Source organism: Sander vitreus, chromosome 13 (genome assembly GCF_031162955.1).
Source record: "Sander vitreus isolate 19-12246 chromosome 13, sanVit1, whole genome shotgun sequence".
NCBI classification, from domain to species: Eukaryota; Metazoa; Chordata; class Actinopteri; order Perciformes; family Percidae; genus Sander; species Sander vitreus.
The window spans coordinates 20506552-20525850 of NC_135867.1; the positions used below are offsets into that span (position 1 = coordinate 20506552).

The window sequence follows — 19299 nt, forward strand, 5'->3', positions numbered from 1 at the left end:
CTACATTGCAACTTTTAACTGATGAGAAGATAAGGCATCCGTTAAATCAGTAAATGCAAGATTAACCCAAAGTGGATTTTTTTTTTCTTAAATAATAACCTACTTCATCTTTGCCACTTCAGTGTCTCTCTCTTTTCATGGGAAGTTTGACTTTCAAGCTCTGCCTGAGTGATAATCAATGGCCTATACCGCCGCTTTACTTTCCACTGAACATTTAATGGAGTGAGGATAAGCCTCTCAGATGGGCTGCTGCTGGCCTTTCCAGGCACTTGTGCTTCTAAGGTGTTTCTCATCACCAATACAGGAGCTAAACTCATCTTAACTGAGCCTATGTCAAAGCAATATACCATATAGAAAAAGCAAAATGTGAAGAGAATGCGGACAGTTATCACACAATTAGGGATTACCAGAAAATGGTATTAGCAAAGCTAAGGATATGTCATGCACACTTGACGAGTAAATCAGTTTAATGTCATGTGTGAGCAAATCAAAACATTTCAATGAACTGAAGCAACACATGTTATTGGTTTCTGCAGGAATATGAGATTGAATATGCAGTTTGTTTTTGGTTTGAAAAAAAAACAAGCTAAGACCACAGCTTGTGTTCTCCAGTTAAAGTGTCCAGCTCAGATGTTTATCGTGTACCAGCAATGTTCTGCTTTTGGGGACTTCATCGCTTGTTACCTTCCCACTGAGCATTTAACAGCTGACAACTCAAACCAGATTTTCTTTTCACAATATTGTATTATTGCAGAGTAAAAAAACAAACAAAATAATCAATTTAGAACCTGTCTTCATGAAATTAATACACAAGTAAATATTTGCACACAATTCTCAATAACGGAGCTTCAAAAAGTAATTTAATGTAAACGGTTAATCAATTATTCATAAATAATTGTCAACAATTTATCATTTGAGTCTTTTTTGTTTAGGGGAAAAAATGCAAAACGTTCACTGTTTCCAGCTTTTCAAAATATGTGGATTTGCTGCTTTTCTCTGTTTCATGTAATTAAAAAAAGAAAATATTTTGGTGTCGGTGGGACAAAACTAGTTATTTGAAGACATGAACTTGGACTCTGGAAAATTGTAATGGCCATTTTTAACTATTTCCTGAGATTTTTGACTGACAGATTCATTGCTATTGAAAGCCATCAGTTGTTTTTCTAATTATTTCCTATCTACCTCTCCATCTTGTAATATGAATTACTTAAGCTGCTCGTGTGTTAAGCTTGCAAGCCTATTCCTCCCCATACGGTATCTTGCCCTGAACATCTGGGTGCTGCAGTTGTGGAGGTGTTATCATGTCCATGACCTTGACTCTCCTTTCTGCAGACTGCTTCATTGTGTTGTTAGAAGGCTGCCAGAAAAAAACGAAACTAAGTATTGTAATTAACGTTTTTCATAACGTCCGTGTGATTAAAATCACATGTACAAAATGCAATTTAAGAAGATCAAATGCGTCAGCACAATGTAAGAGAGAGTGTGGTTGCACACACCTTGTCCTGGCCACACACAGACATAGAAACACACTCACATTCCTTCCCCCGCATACTTGAGTGAATGACAGTGTTCAACTGTTCCACTTAATTGTAGTTTATACAGTCTGAGAAAGAATGTCTGGCATTTATTGGTTGCCTGTGTTTTACTTTTCAAATGAATGAGTGTGTATGTTTGGAATATGTGTCTCCAAGGGATGAGCAATAGAAATGGTTTCTTTTCCATCAAGTTTGGATTTCTTTTCTTTCCAAAAAAGAAAAAGGTCACTTTCATTTCAAGAGTTAATTAAGAAGATCAATATCACTCTTTCTTTACCATTTTTATGAAGCCAGGATCAGACCTTTAGGGGGGCTCAGCCTCTAATGAGAATGTGACACGGATACAGTGCCTTGCAAAAGTGTTAACTCCCGCTCTAAATCAGTAATTTCATAATCTCTGAGCTAGCTACTGAACAACAACGTCAGCTAAAGTTTTTTGACACTGATGGAACTAAACCTGACACAATAATAACACAGTAATAACAACCAATTTTACACAATGTTCTAACATTCAGAAATTTTGGTTGCTTATGTTTCAGTTTGGGTTCTAATCTGTGCCAGGAAATGGCCAACTTCTTCTTTGGGGACTACCAACGTTAAACTTCACAACCGCACTCCTGCTCTCCCTCTGACAGATTAGATAGAGACTCAGAGCCAAAGGCGGGAGTCAGGCACAACCACCTCTGATTGGCCAAAGCTACGTTTCTGTTAACCCTTTCCTTGTCTGGGTAACAGGTGCATAGCATTGGCGACAGCGACACAGGATATTAAACCTGTTTCAAACCCTTTGAACCTGTAATTGTTTGTCCTCTGTCACTAACAGACAAGTTCGCAAACTCTAATGTGAAGCACTAAAATAGATTTACTTTTTTTTTAGGAGGGCTGAGATGAAATTTAGGGTCTAAAATCGCCAATGTATGAAGCTAAAGCCAGCCGACGGGGAGCTTAGCTAGCCTGGTGCTGTCCAAAGGTAAAACAAATCTTTCACCAGCATCTCTCAAGCTCACTAAGTTCTATCTTGTTTGTTTAATCCATTAAAAAAATGAAGTGTAAAAAGTTATAGGTTTATGAGGGTTATGTGCAACATAGTCACACATCTCACACAGAGCTGTGGAGGAGGGTCTGGCAACAGGAGCATACACTCCTGGATATTAGAAAAATCGGTCAGGGGTTGTTTGCATTTCTTTAAACCATTCACAATTGTCTTGGGCGGCGCTAAGCTCCGGACGCAGAGATAGTGGCTCTTCAAAATGGTCTCGGGAAGGAACTTGCTTTGGTGGAACATTTGCACCATGCAAAAGAAAATGCTGCATACAATATTAAATAAAGTTCACTGTTCCCAAAATACAGTAACGTGAGCTATATAAAGTAGCTGGATACATGGTTTAACATATTTTGCACTTACCAGTGTATCGCCGTATGTATTTGTCCATAGCAAATCCCCGCCAATAGGTCCCAAAAGTCCCAGTTAGAGTAAATGCTGTAAACATATTCTTTGTAAATCTTTACAATCATTCCCCTAACGAACCAAGCAGGCCTGCCTTGTTGCACAATCCAAATTTTCCTTAAAACTTGCCTTTTTAATTGTGTAATGTTGCTCAGAGGTTTTGGTTAATGTTGCTTGAACCGACTGGAGTTTAACGTTAACTCAAAGAAACTGGAAAGTGAGGGACATCCGGCGGAACTATCCCGTAAATGAACGGTTGTCGATATAGACTATGTGCCACAAGAAAGAAAATAAGTGCATTTCCCAAATTGTTGAACATTTCCTTGGGAAATAGGAATATAAAAGGTAATCTGTTATGAGGATTTTCACTCAACCTTTGAGTAACGATATGTGTGTCAGCGCCATCATTAAAACCACTGTTTTAATGGTCATAACTATGACCCCCCCCCCCCAAAAAAAAGCCTTTGTTTGTTTGTTTTTATTAATCTGTGGACTGGCATTATTCCGTTTCCCTGTCAAGCTATTGAATAGCAAGCTTAATGTATGAATATGTACAATCAACATTTATACTGATCATTTATCCGAGCAGCGACGAGGAATCTGCTGAGACAGCTAATCCCTCTTAATAAACACATGCATGAACATTAAATCTTAGTTAAGTCAACAACACAAATTACCACATAAGGGGGAGGTTGGGGTGGTGGAGGGAGCTTCTGCAGCAAACATGCATTGACTTGAGCGTAATCATCGAAGTACCAGTAATAAGTATAAGGTTATAATGTCTGTGCTGTACACCTGCATGAATATGAGCTGTGAATGAGCCTATCTAGTGAAGCATATTGCAAACAGCTGATCCCAATCAGTCAATACAAGCACACCGTCAGTGCTCTGCCTGAACAAACGCTATGCTTCTTCTGTTAAAGTTAGCCGGGGCAGAAATGAGGTTTATATGCTCATTTTTCTCGTTAATTATGCTTCAATATGAGGAAGAAGTTAGTTGAAGGTTAGCATGTAGATGTTTTCAAAATAAGTATTTCTTTTCGTCTTTTGTGCTTTGTGCATGTAACCTTTTATTATAGAGTATGCACAGTGTTATACAACAGGTCCCTGGTCTCCCTTATATAGCCCCTTTGATGTAGTGCTGAGTCCACATTAGTCAGAACTTGGCCTTAGAAGAGAGGATTTGTTGGATGCTTTTTCTGACATTTATGTATAATCAGATGTGCTTAAAATACCAGAAGTGGTGCAGTGATGCACAGCACACACTAGCATAATATCACCCTCTTGTCATATTGCAGCACGGTCTCACGGCAGTTTGTGAAATTGTCACGTTATTTGTAATCTATTGATTCGTGTACAAGAACACGTTTTTTTCGTGGTGGCCAGCACAAAATGGGAACCATCTATACGGAGGTTGGGTTTAGGAAAAGAACAACGGGGAAAGGACGCGTCACACATCGGGAGACGGCCGCGGGGGACGCGTGACAATAACGGGATGGCGGTGGTTGGGTTTAGGAAAAGATGATTGCGGAAAGGACGTCTAACACACCGGGAGAAGGCCGGCGGACCCGTGACAATAACGTGACGGTTGTGTTTAGGAACACAACAACGGGGAAACAAAACGCCACACGCGGGCCACGATCCCCGGTCTCTGGGGTGAAAGTCCTGTGTTGTTTGACCCATCCACCACCCCAACCAACCTCCTTACGCGGACTTTCGGCATTTCATACTACTCGCTACCGTAGTCGTGCTGTGATCATGAAATATGCTTCCCATTGAAATACATTAGTTTACATTTTCGTGCTGGCCACCACGAAAACAACGAGAAAACGTGCCCGTGTACATGAATCAATAGATTAAATAACGTGACCATTTCACGAACTGCCGTGAGACTGGGTTGCATATTAATACTTTGCTGCTGCAAGTTAAGTGTCACAAAGTAAGACGGCTGTCTAGTCTGGGTCTGTGAAGTGTATTTAGGATGGAAATGCTGACAGCATTCAGTTCTTATTCAGACACAGGATTCATTCTGCAATATAAAGTCATTCTTAATTGACTATTTTCGTGTAATTGTGTACTGGCACTGTATGTCAGGCCAAAAGTGGAGAAGTGCCAACATCTGTCTAACACTTGCTGGCCCGGCCTATTTCAAAATGACATTATTCATTTCTGACTACGAACTAAACATGAAACAACTTCAGTGGTTTACTTAGTTCAGTTGGGATTTTCACTGCAGTTCTCTTTGCTGCTGTGGTGGTCTCTTGTTTCTCTGTGTAACTTGTTATGTCTGTCTCTCAAATGCTCTGTAAGCCTCCAAATCTGAGTTGTGTTCTCTTGATATCTGCCTTGTTCATCTGGTCTTGGATAACTGTCTGTTCAAACATGTGCTGTCATTTGACTTGCAAGAGTATGGCTTTGAACTCAACGCGTCTGGAAATCTCTGTCTCGCCATTAAAAGTGCAGGCTGATCCAGCCCACGGGTCACAAAAAAAGAAAACGAAACGACTTTTACAGACTGAAAACAAAGGATTTCCTTAACAAGACATAGTGGTTCCATTTACTGCACACTCTTAAGCCTCCAACAAAATCTGCCTGCTGTTACTAGCTGTGCCTGACTGCTACTCCTCCAGAGCGGCACTTGAGCACAGGTAATCCCACAGTACCTCAGGTGGAGATTTACCATTTCCACCACTGTGGCTCTGGTAGGCTTGGTGTCAGAGTCACTGAACAAGCTGATTGTGTCACGAAGCTGTCAGCAGCACCCAAGGGGTACAGTCCACCGCATTCTACATGAATACATGTCACCTACTGCTTATCTACTACTTGCTTATTTGGGAAAACCACAAAGAGACGATTATGCACATTCTTCATATAAGTGAATTTGAAGTGTAAATCTGATTTGAAAACCACTCTCCACCAGTCTCCACTCTCACTCTCCATGATTGCTTCAGAAACGTGTATCAGCAGTGTTGTGCAAGTTTACACTTGACAAGAGCTAGCTCAGTTCATACAGATTAAAATGAACTTGTTAAGTTCATAGTTTATAAATTTGAGTTTTTAACTAAGTTCACAGTTCACGTTAATTTCTTCCATTTTCTATTTTTATAAATAATCTTTTCCGAGAGTGGTCGGATGCTTCAACTCGATGTGTCGTTTCAGATTTGTTGCCAATGTGGCTGACGTTTGGTTCGGCCTTGTTTTTGGTGTTGTGTCAAAGTCTGTTGCCCGGTCGAATAGTGTTTCCCTCCTGTTAAAATGCCGTACGACCCCGTCCGTGGTTAGGGTTTGGTTAAGATTTAGGTAGAGGGAAACAGATATCAACAGATGGAAACAGTCTTCGGGTGCCGCAAAACACAGTGCACTTTCAATGAACGTGCTCTTTTTACCACGTCCATGCACGACACTGTGTATCCATGTGACTGTCAGCCTGTCTGAAGTGCTATACCTTTGGAAAGGATACTTTTTCATACTGAGCTGACAGCTAGTGTGTTCTCAGTGCAGCAAGCTAATTTGATTGTGATATTTGATATTTTCTCTGTATATTTCTTTGGTTTGGTTCCAAACAGTCATAGTAGCTTCCTTTCATGCACTCTAAATACATATAGCATTGTACTATAAATGACACTGGGGTAGGTCCATCCAAGACCACCAACGTTGTAGTAAATTACGCTCATATTTGTCACATGTGTTATTAGAATCTTAGAGTGGACAATTTGTTGTTTTTGTTATCCCCTACCTTCCCCCTTTATCACCTCCTCTCTTCCTCCTCATTTTCCTCCTATAATTTATCCCCTCATGCCTTCTTTTCTAACTCAAAATTTCACCAGAACTTACTTGAATAAAATACAAAATACCTAGCTTGTTATTCCAACATACCAAAGCTTCTTTGCAGTTTATTTCTGTACATTTTAGTTGATTCTCTAGAGAGACGCACAGTTGTGGGGAAAACATCTACCCACCTCTTTTCTCACTGGCTGAGAGAAAACTACACAGACATGCTTCTTTCTCTTTTATTTGTGTTGCTCTGCATTCCCCTTCTCTCTCTAGATCTTCAAAAGACAACACAATTGACTCAGGATAGACAGAAAAAAAACACATTTGTAGTGGCACAGGTGCTACAAATGACCTTTGGTGTGTATGTATGTACTCCATTGTGCATCTGTGTGCATGTTTTGCATACTGATTGTATGCTGGCTGCTGGCCCTTTGCAGATAAAGCCTGCTCTTTTGGGGGCCCACTTGTAGCTGGCTGATATTACCTTTCTGTAATGCCAGGGAGCTTAGGGAGCTACATGGACCCTTAGGCAACAGCCCAACACAATTAAAAAACGTAGGCAGCATGTGTGACTGAAAGACATATTGGCAACCTTGTTTATATTGTTCTGTTATAGGTTTAAATGTCTGGACCATTTGTAAAATTCTACTTAAATGCAATGTTTACGCCCCTTGTTGCTGTCCAGTTTAGCCTTTTTTTCCTCATTTTCATAATCCCTTCATTCAGGCAACAGGTCTTACTCTTGCAGGTGAGAACCTGGCTTTGTGCTGTTACCTTCCCAGGTTGTGCTGGTGAAGAATTGGTTCACCAAATTTGGTCACTACCCATCATGTCTTATCATGACAGACCTTCAAGCTACGTTTGCAATGTGCCAGTGCAAAGAAAGGTCTCGCTGGAGCACACAAAAAGTGCCATGCGGGTCCCGTGAAATATGACAACTTTGATGAATTTACTGTTTATCAGACCCCAGATGAGACAAGAAGCTAACGTTAGCAAACGCTGTGGTCCCTCTGCCTCTGTCGCCCCGCTGGCCGCTGATGGAGACGCTGTAAAAAAACGCTGTATTCCTCCGACACGCTGTATTAACGTTGCTGTTTAAAATGCTTTCCAGGTTAGTGGGGGTGCATACCGCTCAAAACCAACATTAAAAACGTAGTAATCTTTAAAGAGTTTAGTTTTGTTGTTAAACTGTGTGTTAAATGAGCGGTGACGTTAAATCATCTGTTTCAGGTAACGGCACTCTAGGGTACCGTCTATTTGCTGGATTGTTCCGAGGTAACCGTCGGTAGCTAACGTTAGCAGATAAGCCCGTTGACAGCAATGGTAGTGTTCACATTTATGCACAATGACAAATAAAGCAAACTTGCTAAAAAACACGCTGTTTTCAGGTAATGTTACTGTTGACGTTCAAACAGGCCTATATGGTGTGTGTTTTGATAAATATCTTTATACTGCATTAAGGCTATATTTATTTTATTTTTATTTGTTATTTATATATTATTTTATTGCCATTACCTGTTTCCCCTGTTTTCATACATACAGAAGTTTAGTTTGCTAAATATATCAAATTTCGTTAGTTGGATATTGGAAGTGAAAAGAAGGAAATGGTTCTTCTATAACATTGCACTTTAGATGTGTGTGAATTTCCCACACCAGGAGTAATTTATATAGTTGTATTTTATAGCAATCAATTATCTATTTAAAAAATGTTCTATGCAAAATGTAACATTTTCTGTTAAAGAAAAGATAGAAAATAAATATTTGTGTGTGCTGTAAAGTGGTTAGAAAAAATGAAATCGGAATCGGAATCGGCCTAGAAAGTTTTAATCGGTGCATCTCTGATTAGCATGGAGCCTTTCAGCTAGGTCGACCACTTGACAGCATTAAAGGAAAAGCAGACAAAGGAAGCAAATGGAAGGAAAGAAACAATAACCTGAATCTAATAGTCAGGCAGTGAGAGGGCTTTTAGTCAGACTGCTACTATACAGGTAATATGGAGCTTTTGGATGTGAAAACATGCACAATTCAGCATACATTACAGTACGTAATGATAAGTTTGCACACTAATCAAATGCCTATTTTTCTTGACTTTTTGTGTAAGTGAGGGCCTCTTAAATACTATCACAATTTCCTCAATATGATTTGGGAAACAGACAGTACTGTATGTTCAAACACACAAAACGTCCACCACACTACCCAGTGGATCATTCAATTCTCACCCATTTCACAATGTCTGAGGTGTTATCTATCTGGGTAAACACTTGTCTGCTTGGGATTTATTGGTTGCAGCAGGAGATCAGGAGCTCATCACTCTCTTACACTGTGGTGATTATCTGCTTTACAGCGCCATTGGCACATAAAAGCGTGAAGGTTGTGTAAGCAAGTGTTTGCAGCAGCATTAAAAAACAGAAAAGTGTTCCCCCACTGACATGAATCATCATATCCTTCTCTCTCTCTCTCTCTCTCTCTCTCTCTCTCTCTCTCTCTTTGGGTTGTTAGTAGACCTGTAACAATTCAAAATGTTGCTGTACAATTAATTGTCTCAGAAATAATTGTAAACAGCAATATAATTGTCTCATTCATTTCAATTTAAAAAATATTTATTTATTACTTACAGGCCTAGTTGTTAGCAGTTTTTTTAGCACAGTTGGTTGTGCATTGTATTGTAGGATTAAAGGTGATTTTAAATTTTACCTAGATTCTGCAAAAAGTAATGAGTCTTGTAGGTGAAGAAACCACACCAGATTCTCCAGCATGGAGGGAAAGGGGAGAGGGAATGAGTGAGTGTGTGTGTGTGTGTGTGTGTGTGTGTGTGTGTGTGTGTGTGTGTGTGTGTGTGTGTGTGTGTGTGTGGCCAGGGATGGAGGTGGGCTGGCTTGACTCTGCATTGGGCAGAGATGGAAGGAATGTAAGATGTGCAGAGGCACTGGAGTTGTGTACCTGGATCTCATTAAGGAGGTTTGCTATGTCCTCTGCCTCACAGGGACTCATTGTTACACAGTTTCTTTGAGAAGACCAGAATGATTGACATCTCAACAGTGTATCAGGGAAGAGAGGTGATTTTGTGGTTGTAAGTGAGAGCATAGTTGGAGGTATTGATTCATATTTCTATGGCTGGTTTAATGATTTCAGAGGCTGTGGTAATATTGGCTCCAAATGGTGAACACAAAGCATAACTAAATGTATAGGTGGAGGATAGAGAGTGATGGCTCCTGTTGAGGATGGGTATCCTGTGTCTTTTGCTCAGAATATCAGGCATCTATTGAAAATACATAGCTACATGAAGACACATTATCTTATCTAATTTCCCACCATATTCATTTCCCCGGGCCCTATTGAAGTGTACTATGCAAAGAAATAATAATACATTTGGAAACTTGTGCCTTTCCTGTATTGTTACCTGCAGTAGCAGAAGTTTCAGGCACGTTTAAAACTGGATATTTAAATCAGTGAAATGAACACAGACATTGTCTATAGTATTGTGTCGGTGGAGCCACAGATAACACCATAATCCCATTATAATTCAGCCTTGAAGTTAAAAAACTTTATATAAATATTTCTTTGCGAATACATGTTTTAAGGCTAGACATGTTTTGAAAGATATTACTTCCCGAGGATTTCACATGTCAGCATTGTTTTTTTAATTTACAATGCCTCATAGGGTTCCAACTGCTGAAACAAAAGCAAAACATTTTATGAGCGCCATGCAATTGTGTGGTAATGATATTGTCAAACTGGATTATTGGTAATAGGAGGCACTTGCACAGCAATAATAACAGGCTGTGTCTAATTCCTTTAGAGCTGCCGCTGTTTTGATTAGTACAACTCTTTATTGCATGGAAGGATAATTTAATGAATTTTACTATGGCTCTTTGTAGTGTGCTTTTTGTAATCCATACATTACATTTACAGCAAGTCTCATATACCTAATATGGCAGTAAAGTGTGTACCTGGAACTAATACTCTTCTCTGCTTTTGTCACCTTTGCACCACTTCCTCTCTAGGGTCTCGTCTCCGCCAGGAAGACTTCCCTCCCCGCATTGTGGAGCACCCCTCTGACCTCATTGTGTCCAAAGGGGAACCAGCCACTCTCAACTGTAAGGCAGAGGGCCGTCCAACCCCCACGGTGGAATGGTACAAAGATGGGGAGCGCGTTGAGACGGACCGCGACAACCCCCGCTCCCACCGCATGCTGCTGCCCAGCGGGTCCCTCTTCTTTCTACGCATTGTCCACGGACGACGGAGCAAGCCTGATGATGGCAGCTACGTGTGTGTGGCCCGAAACTATTTGGGCCAGGCGATCAGTCACAATGCATCACTGGAAGTAGCCAGTAAGTTCTGTTTACATGTTACAGTGCTGAGAGCTTTGATAATTCTGTTAAAAATGATGCAACACACATGTGCAGCTATCTCTAATACCCAGGCATAAGACGCAGATTTGCAGATAAGAATTGTCTCAGCTCTTTTAAGCATTTTAATTGATTTCCCAATCTCTCATTCTGCATGATGATAGTGGGGATTTTAATATCCATCTTCAAAGAAAGTCTGAAAAATATTTCCTCAGTGTGACCTTTAGATACTCTCCTGCAAGTCCTGAAGCAAGGATAACAAAAGAAAAAAAAATTCATAGGTGGAAATACTTTCATCCTCACTAAAATGCATCACAGTCTCATATTTACTCTCATACTTACCTAGCGTCTTCTCACTTTCAACTTAACCGATTGCATTGATCTAATTACACACGGAACATGCAAATTTCTGTTTCATTTTGTTACTTTCCCTCCAATATGGCTCATGTATGGTTGAGGAACAGGTGGAAGTTAACTATGCGACCCACCTGTCAGATGCGGCAGCTGTGTGTCTGCGTTAGTCCCCAGGTTTAAACAAGTGCTGAGTGTGTTCCCAACAGGTGACATTGTCAACTCGTGAAATCGCAGAGCTGTAAGTGTCAAGTCTGTGGTGTTGCCAGTTAAGTTGCCAGCCTTTCACTGCAGTATGTCTCAGACAGGAATTTGTCAGGTTGCATGCAGCAGCTAAACGTATGTGTGTGTGTGTGTGTGTGTGTGTGTGTGTGTATGTATATATACACTTTGGTTAGAGTGATGGAATGGAGCTTGTGTAAAAGCAGACAGAGGGAAGGGGGCAGAGGACAAGGGTCAGGGCTTACGACCATCAGAATAGGCTGGAGTAATAGTGCAGATGGTTTGTGAATTCATATGGGACACAGGTTCTGCAAGACCAAAAGCACTGGAATCCGGTAAACAACAAGAGTAAAGACTGCACTAAAAGAAGGAAGTGTTGGTGACAAGGGTTAACAACCACAGCCATGCCCTCACACACTGCATAGCTCCCCATCCTTTTCTGTCGATCCCCTGCTCTGCTCCGCTGTGTCAGCTTACAGGGCTCTACCCAGGCTCTGTCTCCTGGGCAGATATTTTGCAAAGGTTTTAGAATATATAATACCTCTCTAGTATACTTTTCACCTTTTGAATTATAATGAAGGAGATGGTCAAACGTATCATGGTAATGCTAGATCAGCACTCCAACCCTGAGAAGCTCAGCCCTCTAGGGGGAGAGTTTATTACTCGGGAGTTCACTAAATTTACTGTCAGGTTTTAAGGTTGAGGGAGGGGGAACACAGAGAGGACTTGTTGAAGCTGCCTGAATGAGTTATGTCTCCCTGCTCCATCCTTTAGAGGTCACATACAGATTCTTGGGTCACCCTAGGGCTGGATAGTAAAACCGAACCCCCTTTGGCCAGTGCTGCTGAGTTAGGGAGTTTATAAGAGGATTATGAAGCTGGGGAGTGTTAAAAGAAGGACTGACCTTACTCTGTCAATACACCAACGTGTCAGATCATTCGTCTGGTCTTGTTAATGTAAAAGTTGTTAATTTTGTGCAGTGTTCTAATTGCTTAAAGGTTGCTTTGACTAAAGGGAACTGTATTCAAAATAATGACTGGGTTTCGAGCTGACATATTCTGGTTACTCTTTTTGTGTGATGCACAATAAGCTGATGTTTTTGAATAATTTACTTTGTCAAACAGCCTGTGCACACACACAAAGTATCATCATGTTTCACTTATTACATTTGTCACTCTAAAATCCCTCAGGTGAAAATACTGTGTGATGACACTCACAATAATAGAGCAGCATCATTTTCCAGTATGAAGAGTAGCCACAATAGGTGTATCATAAGCACATTATTATATTTTAACTGCATCATCAAATGTTATCATTTCTGCACCTCCCCCCAATAAATAAAAAAGGAAATAGCCCACCCCACCCCCCATATTTGTAATGACCAACAAATGCCTCCAAAAGCTACTATTTTCTCCACTCAATATTCACTTTTAAACCGACTCCAAAATACACTGAAACACTGAACTCATCCTGCTTCATGTTAGTTTACATCCAGCAACAGTGAACATAACAGCGGTGTGCACATCTCTCGAGTTCTCTCGAGGCATTTCTGTATCCTCTGCGCACAGTTGATCACTCACACTGCTACACAGGTAAACACACACTGTTTAAGAGACAGCATCCCATCTGCATATGTTGAATATAAACCAGTGTGTTGCTGCTCTTGGTGAGCACATCTGGTTGGCTCTTGTTCTGGTTGTCAGTGTAACAGGCTGGAGGATGTTCGGAGATTGTATGGAATCTATTGTGTTTATTAGAAAAATCCTAATTCAATGTTTGCATGCAGACAATACATCCAGTGCGCTGAAGATATAATGCCCTAAGTCAATACAATGAATAATGTACGCTCTGCACCTGTCCCTAAAAATAAACATTGGATAGTCATAATTAATATGCATGATTGGCTCTCTTGAATATCTTGTCACTTTATATAATATGATGAGTTCATGGACTCGGCTACCTAGGCAGTGAAGCACGTTGACAAAAGTCCCACTGAGCATTAGTCAGTTGATCTTTTATCGACAAAGTAAATGTGAACGCTACAGTGGAAAATTAATTACTTATAAAAGCATTGACTCAATTCCAAATGAATTTACAGTATTAATAGTTTTCCCGATGCCGCTTTGATTTAAGTGAAGTAAGGGAGAGATGATGAAAAATGGGGAGATGGCTGACAAAAGACAGGCTGACAGGCTGAAAGTGATGGGAGCAGGACAGGAGTGACAGAGACAGACGGGAACAGAAGAGAGAGAGGAAGAAGTGTCTGTCCTTCAAGGCACAGAAGTAAAACTAGTTTGGAGAAAATTGAGGTGACGTGGTAGAGACAGTGACAGATGTAGTATGCGCTGGTGCCTGAAGCGTGACCACAGGGTTGAAATACTGTGTAAGCACACACAACATGCTCGCAGACGCACATACAAGCACACACACATGGTCTAGTGGAGCCCTTTCTGAAAGGGAAATAGATGAAATGAGAAAAAAAGGGAAAAAAGACATATAACTTAGTTCCTATCCAATAAATGTCACAGAAGACACTCAGCATTTTTTTTCTGCCTGCAGGGACCCTTGAGGACCCTGGGAAATGAACATATGTCCTATTGACCTTAGCCACTTGATTCAATCATGGAGCGCTTTATTGAGGTGAAGGCAAAGTCAGCCTGTGTACTCTAAAGGTTATTGGCTAGTAGACCTGTTTTTAGGTTCAGTAAGGCAGAGGAATAAATTATATTCTTAAACTAATTAGACACTGCCATTTGCTAAAGAAAAGCGAGGCGTGTGGCGGGGCTGAAGGTTAGGCCACTGCACTGCAGTGATGAAGTAATGAGCCACAGGGAAAGACAATGATACAGCCACATGACAGCTCACGCATGTGAGCGTATATAGAGAAAGGCAGAAACTTCCCCGCTGATTATTCAGATAGTTTAGTTTTTTATTTACATGTCACACAAATACATTTGGCTCATCACACATGATATTAAAAGACACAGCTGCCAAAGCCAAAAGAAACAAAACACAATTCATAACATTGTATACTGTAGTGTATACTGTACTGTCTATCATGTACTGTCTATGATGTAATCAACTCTATTATTCGGATAATGCGCTCCGAACAGATATGAACAGAATGCTTTATAGTTTTTATAGCAACAGTTTGGACTTACTTTTTTCTTTTTTTGAAAGTGGGTACAAATACAATCATTATTTGATATACTTATTATTTGATTTATTTAGGTACATGGTTAAAATATGATATCATGTTTTTGGCAGCTAAACTTATAGATACATGTAAGAGGATTATAAATGTCAGTAATTTAACACGGAAAATGAAGCAGTCTTGATTAGACTTCTAACAACCTCTGGTGCATGCCCTGCCAAGTTTATGTAGAAAACTTTATTTGGTTCAATTGTGCACCACAGAGCATAAGAAACCAAATTACAACAAGCCAGATTTGTAAGGCTTTTTTTTTTCTCGTCTCAGGGTTCTTCCAAGTAAATTAAATGTTTAATATGTAAATAGCCAACTCAGTGTTTGTGCATCATCCATCTGGATTAACAAAATATTGTGTGGTTCCCAGTAAAAAAAGGACAATAGACAAAATCATCAAAAAGGAACAAAATTGATATCAGTGAGATGTAATAGTGGACAAATCCACTTCTGCTTCTTAGACAATTCATATAAAACATACATCTCTATACTGTATGAATATTTCATCATCCTTAATGTATGCGGATTTGTTTGCTATTCATATCTTTTAAAGGGTAAGCCAGTGGGAGACGTACGATGGTGTGTGGTAATAACATGAATGCATTAACATGACGGACATGTTCAATGTAACACCATGCTCTCTGAAGTGGATTATGGGATGTGAGCAGCTCAGTCATACTGTGAGATTGGCAGCTTAAGGTGGGACCCCTGGTCTGTCTCCCTATCCGCTCCTCTTTGATTGCTATGTTATGTTGGAAACGAGCGGGTGCCGGAGACGTATGTGGCAGCGAAAAGAGAGGCGGATTCTCAGAGGTCACATTTCCCCCTCTGCCTGCCCCTATCCATTAACTAATGGCTCCCCACTTCAAATGGCTGTCACTGTCCCTGACTGCATCCTGTCTGCAGTCACTCTGGATAACAGCAATAAAAGATCCTAAGTGGCAGTATAGTGGGATGTCTAAGGGAAGTTGTCATTTTCTCTCCGTATGGACTAGGAGTGATATTGTTTGACAGACAAACACTGACACATTGTACAGATATCGGTGTTTACTTCCAATTGCCTGTGACAGTCTGTGAACGCTGCGCTAGCCTCTTGTTCCTCATCCTGTTTTCCGCTCCCTTATTCTCTCCCAGTTGGCCTATGGTTAGATCAGTCAGTGAATAAGTATCACACTCCTGGGACAGCTGGTTTGTGTTTACAGTCTGGAGACTGGGGCGAGTGCACTGCAAGTATTGTCTAAACAATTTTGGTCACTATATTCCCCTAGGCTCAGCGTTTCCAAGAGCCAGATTTGTGCCAGAGTGTCAGGACGTAGGGAATGAGTCTGTTTGGCTTGCAGCGGCACGGTGAAGGAAAAAGAGATGGGAAGTACTCAAGAGCTTCTGACAAAGACCATATGGCTCCTGGGTGTGTGTATTATCAGAATGTAAAGGTGTTCCTATTGTGTGTGTCTTTGTGTACATTGTGTCAGGACTGTGCTGCCTACATCCAGTACGTGTGTCAACTGAAACAACAGTTGCTACTTTGACTGGAAAGAAAGGACTGACCTTTACATCTTTACATTCTTTGACAGATTATTGAATTAAACCATTAATTATAACTCCCTTTGTTTTTGTTTTACACTTTCTCTGGCAAAAAGGAGCTTGTATTTTGCATTAGGGATGCGTCTTAGCCTTGTCAAGAAAAGAAAAGAAATGTCTAGCTTTATGTGTGATAATAAGCTGCCAGGCATTGTGAATTATCCGCACTGTTGAAGGTTCCTCTACATTACAGATATACAGCCTTCTTTATTGGCCATGTTGTGCGTATGTGCATATTTTTTTCTTCCACTTTTATCTTCTGTGCTCATCTTTGGAGAATAAGTTGCTGACGAGCAGAGACAGACGTGCCACAGGAGAGAGAAGGCGGCCTGTGTGAGTCAAATCAACAATCCTGTCTATTACTGATTGTCTACAGTATGCCCCTGTGTGTCCATACGTGGGTGACATTAAGCATACACTTTGGGTGTCTCTCAATTTCTTCTGCATGCGCCTTCACACCCGTCCAAATCCTGTTGGATATAATTTTGTTGTGGGTGATGTATTCAGCTCTGGTTGTTGCTGGGGAGACACTGTTTGGCTCGGCCCATTTCCCCCGACAGTAAATCTTTTCCCGCTCAGCACTGAACCTCAGTGCCGGTCGCATTTCCCTGCAGCCTCGGAGCATTAATGCAGCCAGATTTGATCCATTTCCGATAAAACTCAGTGCGTGCTGTGTCATGTTACTCTGATGTCATATGTTTTTTATTCACTCATGCTGATTTGTAACATGGCAAGAGAAACCTCCCAGAGGGCCAAGCAACCAGCACTCGTGTGCTTAGCTGCCGAAGTGTTTCCAACAACTGAAATTAATTAACAGTAAAATAACCATCATCAAGTCACAACTTGCAACAAACCCTGTCATGACATAAACTATGATATGTCTAGTGCGCCCTATACTTGTGAATTTGCCAGTGTGCAAGTATTAGAGGCTTACAGCATGGTTGAGTAATCCTGCTGTCACTGAGAGAAGAGGGATGGTTGTGCATTTGCTGAGATATTAGCCTTATCCATCCTTTATCTGTCACTCCATAACGCCACAGTCAACAGCACCCACCAGCCATATCTGTGCTCGGGGTTAATGCTAACTGTCAAAGGTTGTGTCACTTTTTCATTTCAACCTCAGTTTTCATTTGCCAAAGCAATTTGCCTGCTCTCTCAGAATATCTGCTTGGTGTGGTATCATACCAGCCAGTAAAAGTTAACTAATTCTATTTAAAAAAAAATCAAGCTCAGTACAACTCTGACAGTCCCTTCAGGGCGTGAAAATGAAAAATGAACACTCACCCAGATGTGCACTGTGTAATTGTGGTTTGATGATTGTTTGTTAGTGTTTATGATTAAAATGCCAACTTTTTAGGCTATCATTAAGCTAATCAACATTCTTCTGTGATCTAGAAGGTGGACACTTTGCTCTGTTACTGCCAACCATAATCAAATATTCTGAATGAATACCAGACAGCCAAATTGCACTGTAATTCAATACAGTGTTTGTTTTTACAATGTTTTGAAGCAATATAGACAAACGTCTTTTTTTTTTATCAACATTCATTCTTTCCTTAACAAACTAGCATAATGCACGAAACGAAGACTGGCGGGAGATAGTTGTTCTCACAGAGTTTACCGATCAGGGATGAAAGGTTATGTTTTGCTATTATTTTGAACAGCCCTCAACAGCTTTCCTGCTAATGTCGCCTCCTTATCTAATAACAAACATGAGCACACGTCTTGTCCTGCACCTTAGCTTTAACAAGCATTCAACGGGGAAAAATGTACAGCTAATGTCAGATAGCTAATTAGCTGGTCAGCTGCAGCATATTAAACACAGTGTAAACTTACCTGCAAATATCAATTTGGTTCATTTAGATGCTGGTGTTGCCCTTACTCCTCACCACCACTGGTAACAACACACATTCTGCCCATTGCTTGTATGCTACACAGTTTACTTTTTTACTCATTCTCCTGCTGGGGCTCTGCCTGCCAGCTGCTGTCAGTCAAATACAGAAATAAATATTTCTGATATTTCCTCATGCTTTTTTTTCCTTTAATAAAATAAAAAACTATTGACAACAAATTAAACATTATACAGACATTATTTTGACTGAACAATTATGTATTCTTTTGAGGTTTACTAAATTCATTAAACAACAATTTGCTAAACAGGTATGTAGCCAACCAGCTGAAAGAGTTTGGTTTACCTGAGAGGTAAAGCTGAATATCATCTGCATAGTTATGAACTAAGAAGGTATTATGAAAATTGATATGGCGAGAACCTAATTTTGATTACACATTACATGATAAACTTGAGCATTAAAGCACGGCATACATAAATAATGTCGCTGATGAAAAATAACCGGACAGCTTTTAGAAACATTGCAGGGCAATCTGAGATATACTGCACTTCACTGAATCTCAATACAGTACTTTACAGAAATTACAGCACAAAAAAGCAGTCACAGACACTTGGAATCCGAGATGTGAGCAGTTGCCAGTGCAGCAGCAGAGTATTAGACTGTTTATGCAGTATTGCTCCTACTGCTTACCCGCCACAACCAAATATTCTGGTATCTTCTCTAATAGGCTGCAGATGTGGTGATTTATAACATGCAGTGAAGTGGGGGACAAAGAGAGAGAGAGAGAGAGAGAGGTGGTTCCTCAATGGAAGCTGAATAATGAGGTTTCGAGGCACTACAACCATCCCTGTGCCTGCATGGCTGTCAGTTCTGCATCCCCTATTTTCTGCCATTTCCCTCCTCCTCCCCCTCTCCTTCTCCTTTTGGATCATCGCTTCATCTCTCTCCTGTGGGAATACTTTGGAATGTGCAGACAGGTTTCTGA

General features: G+C 40.5%; 1 protein-coding gene across 1 annotated transcript in view; it reads left to right on the forward strand.

Annotated features, from left to right (window-relative positions):
• LOC144528005 (roundabout homolog 1-like) overlaps positions 1-19299 on the forward strand; it is an 84923-nt gene that overhangs the window by 16586 nt on the left and 49038 nt on the right. Inside the window, exon 3 of the mRNA XM_078266398.1 lies at positions 10761-11087. Within this exon, the coding sequence (XP_078122524.1) occupies positions 10761-11087 (327 nt within the window). The remainder of the gene's footprint in view (positions 1-10760; positions 11088-19299) is intronic.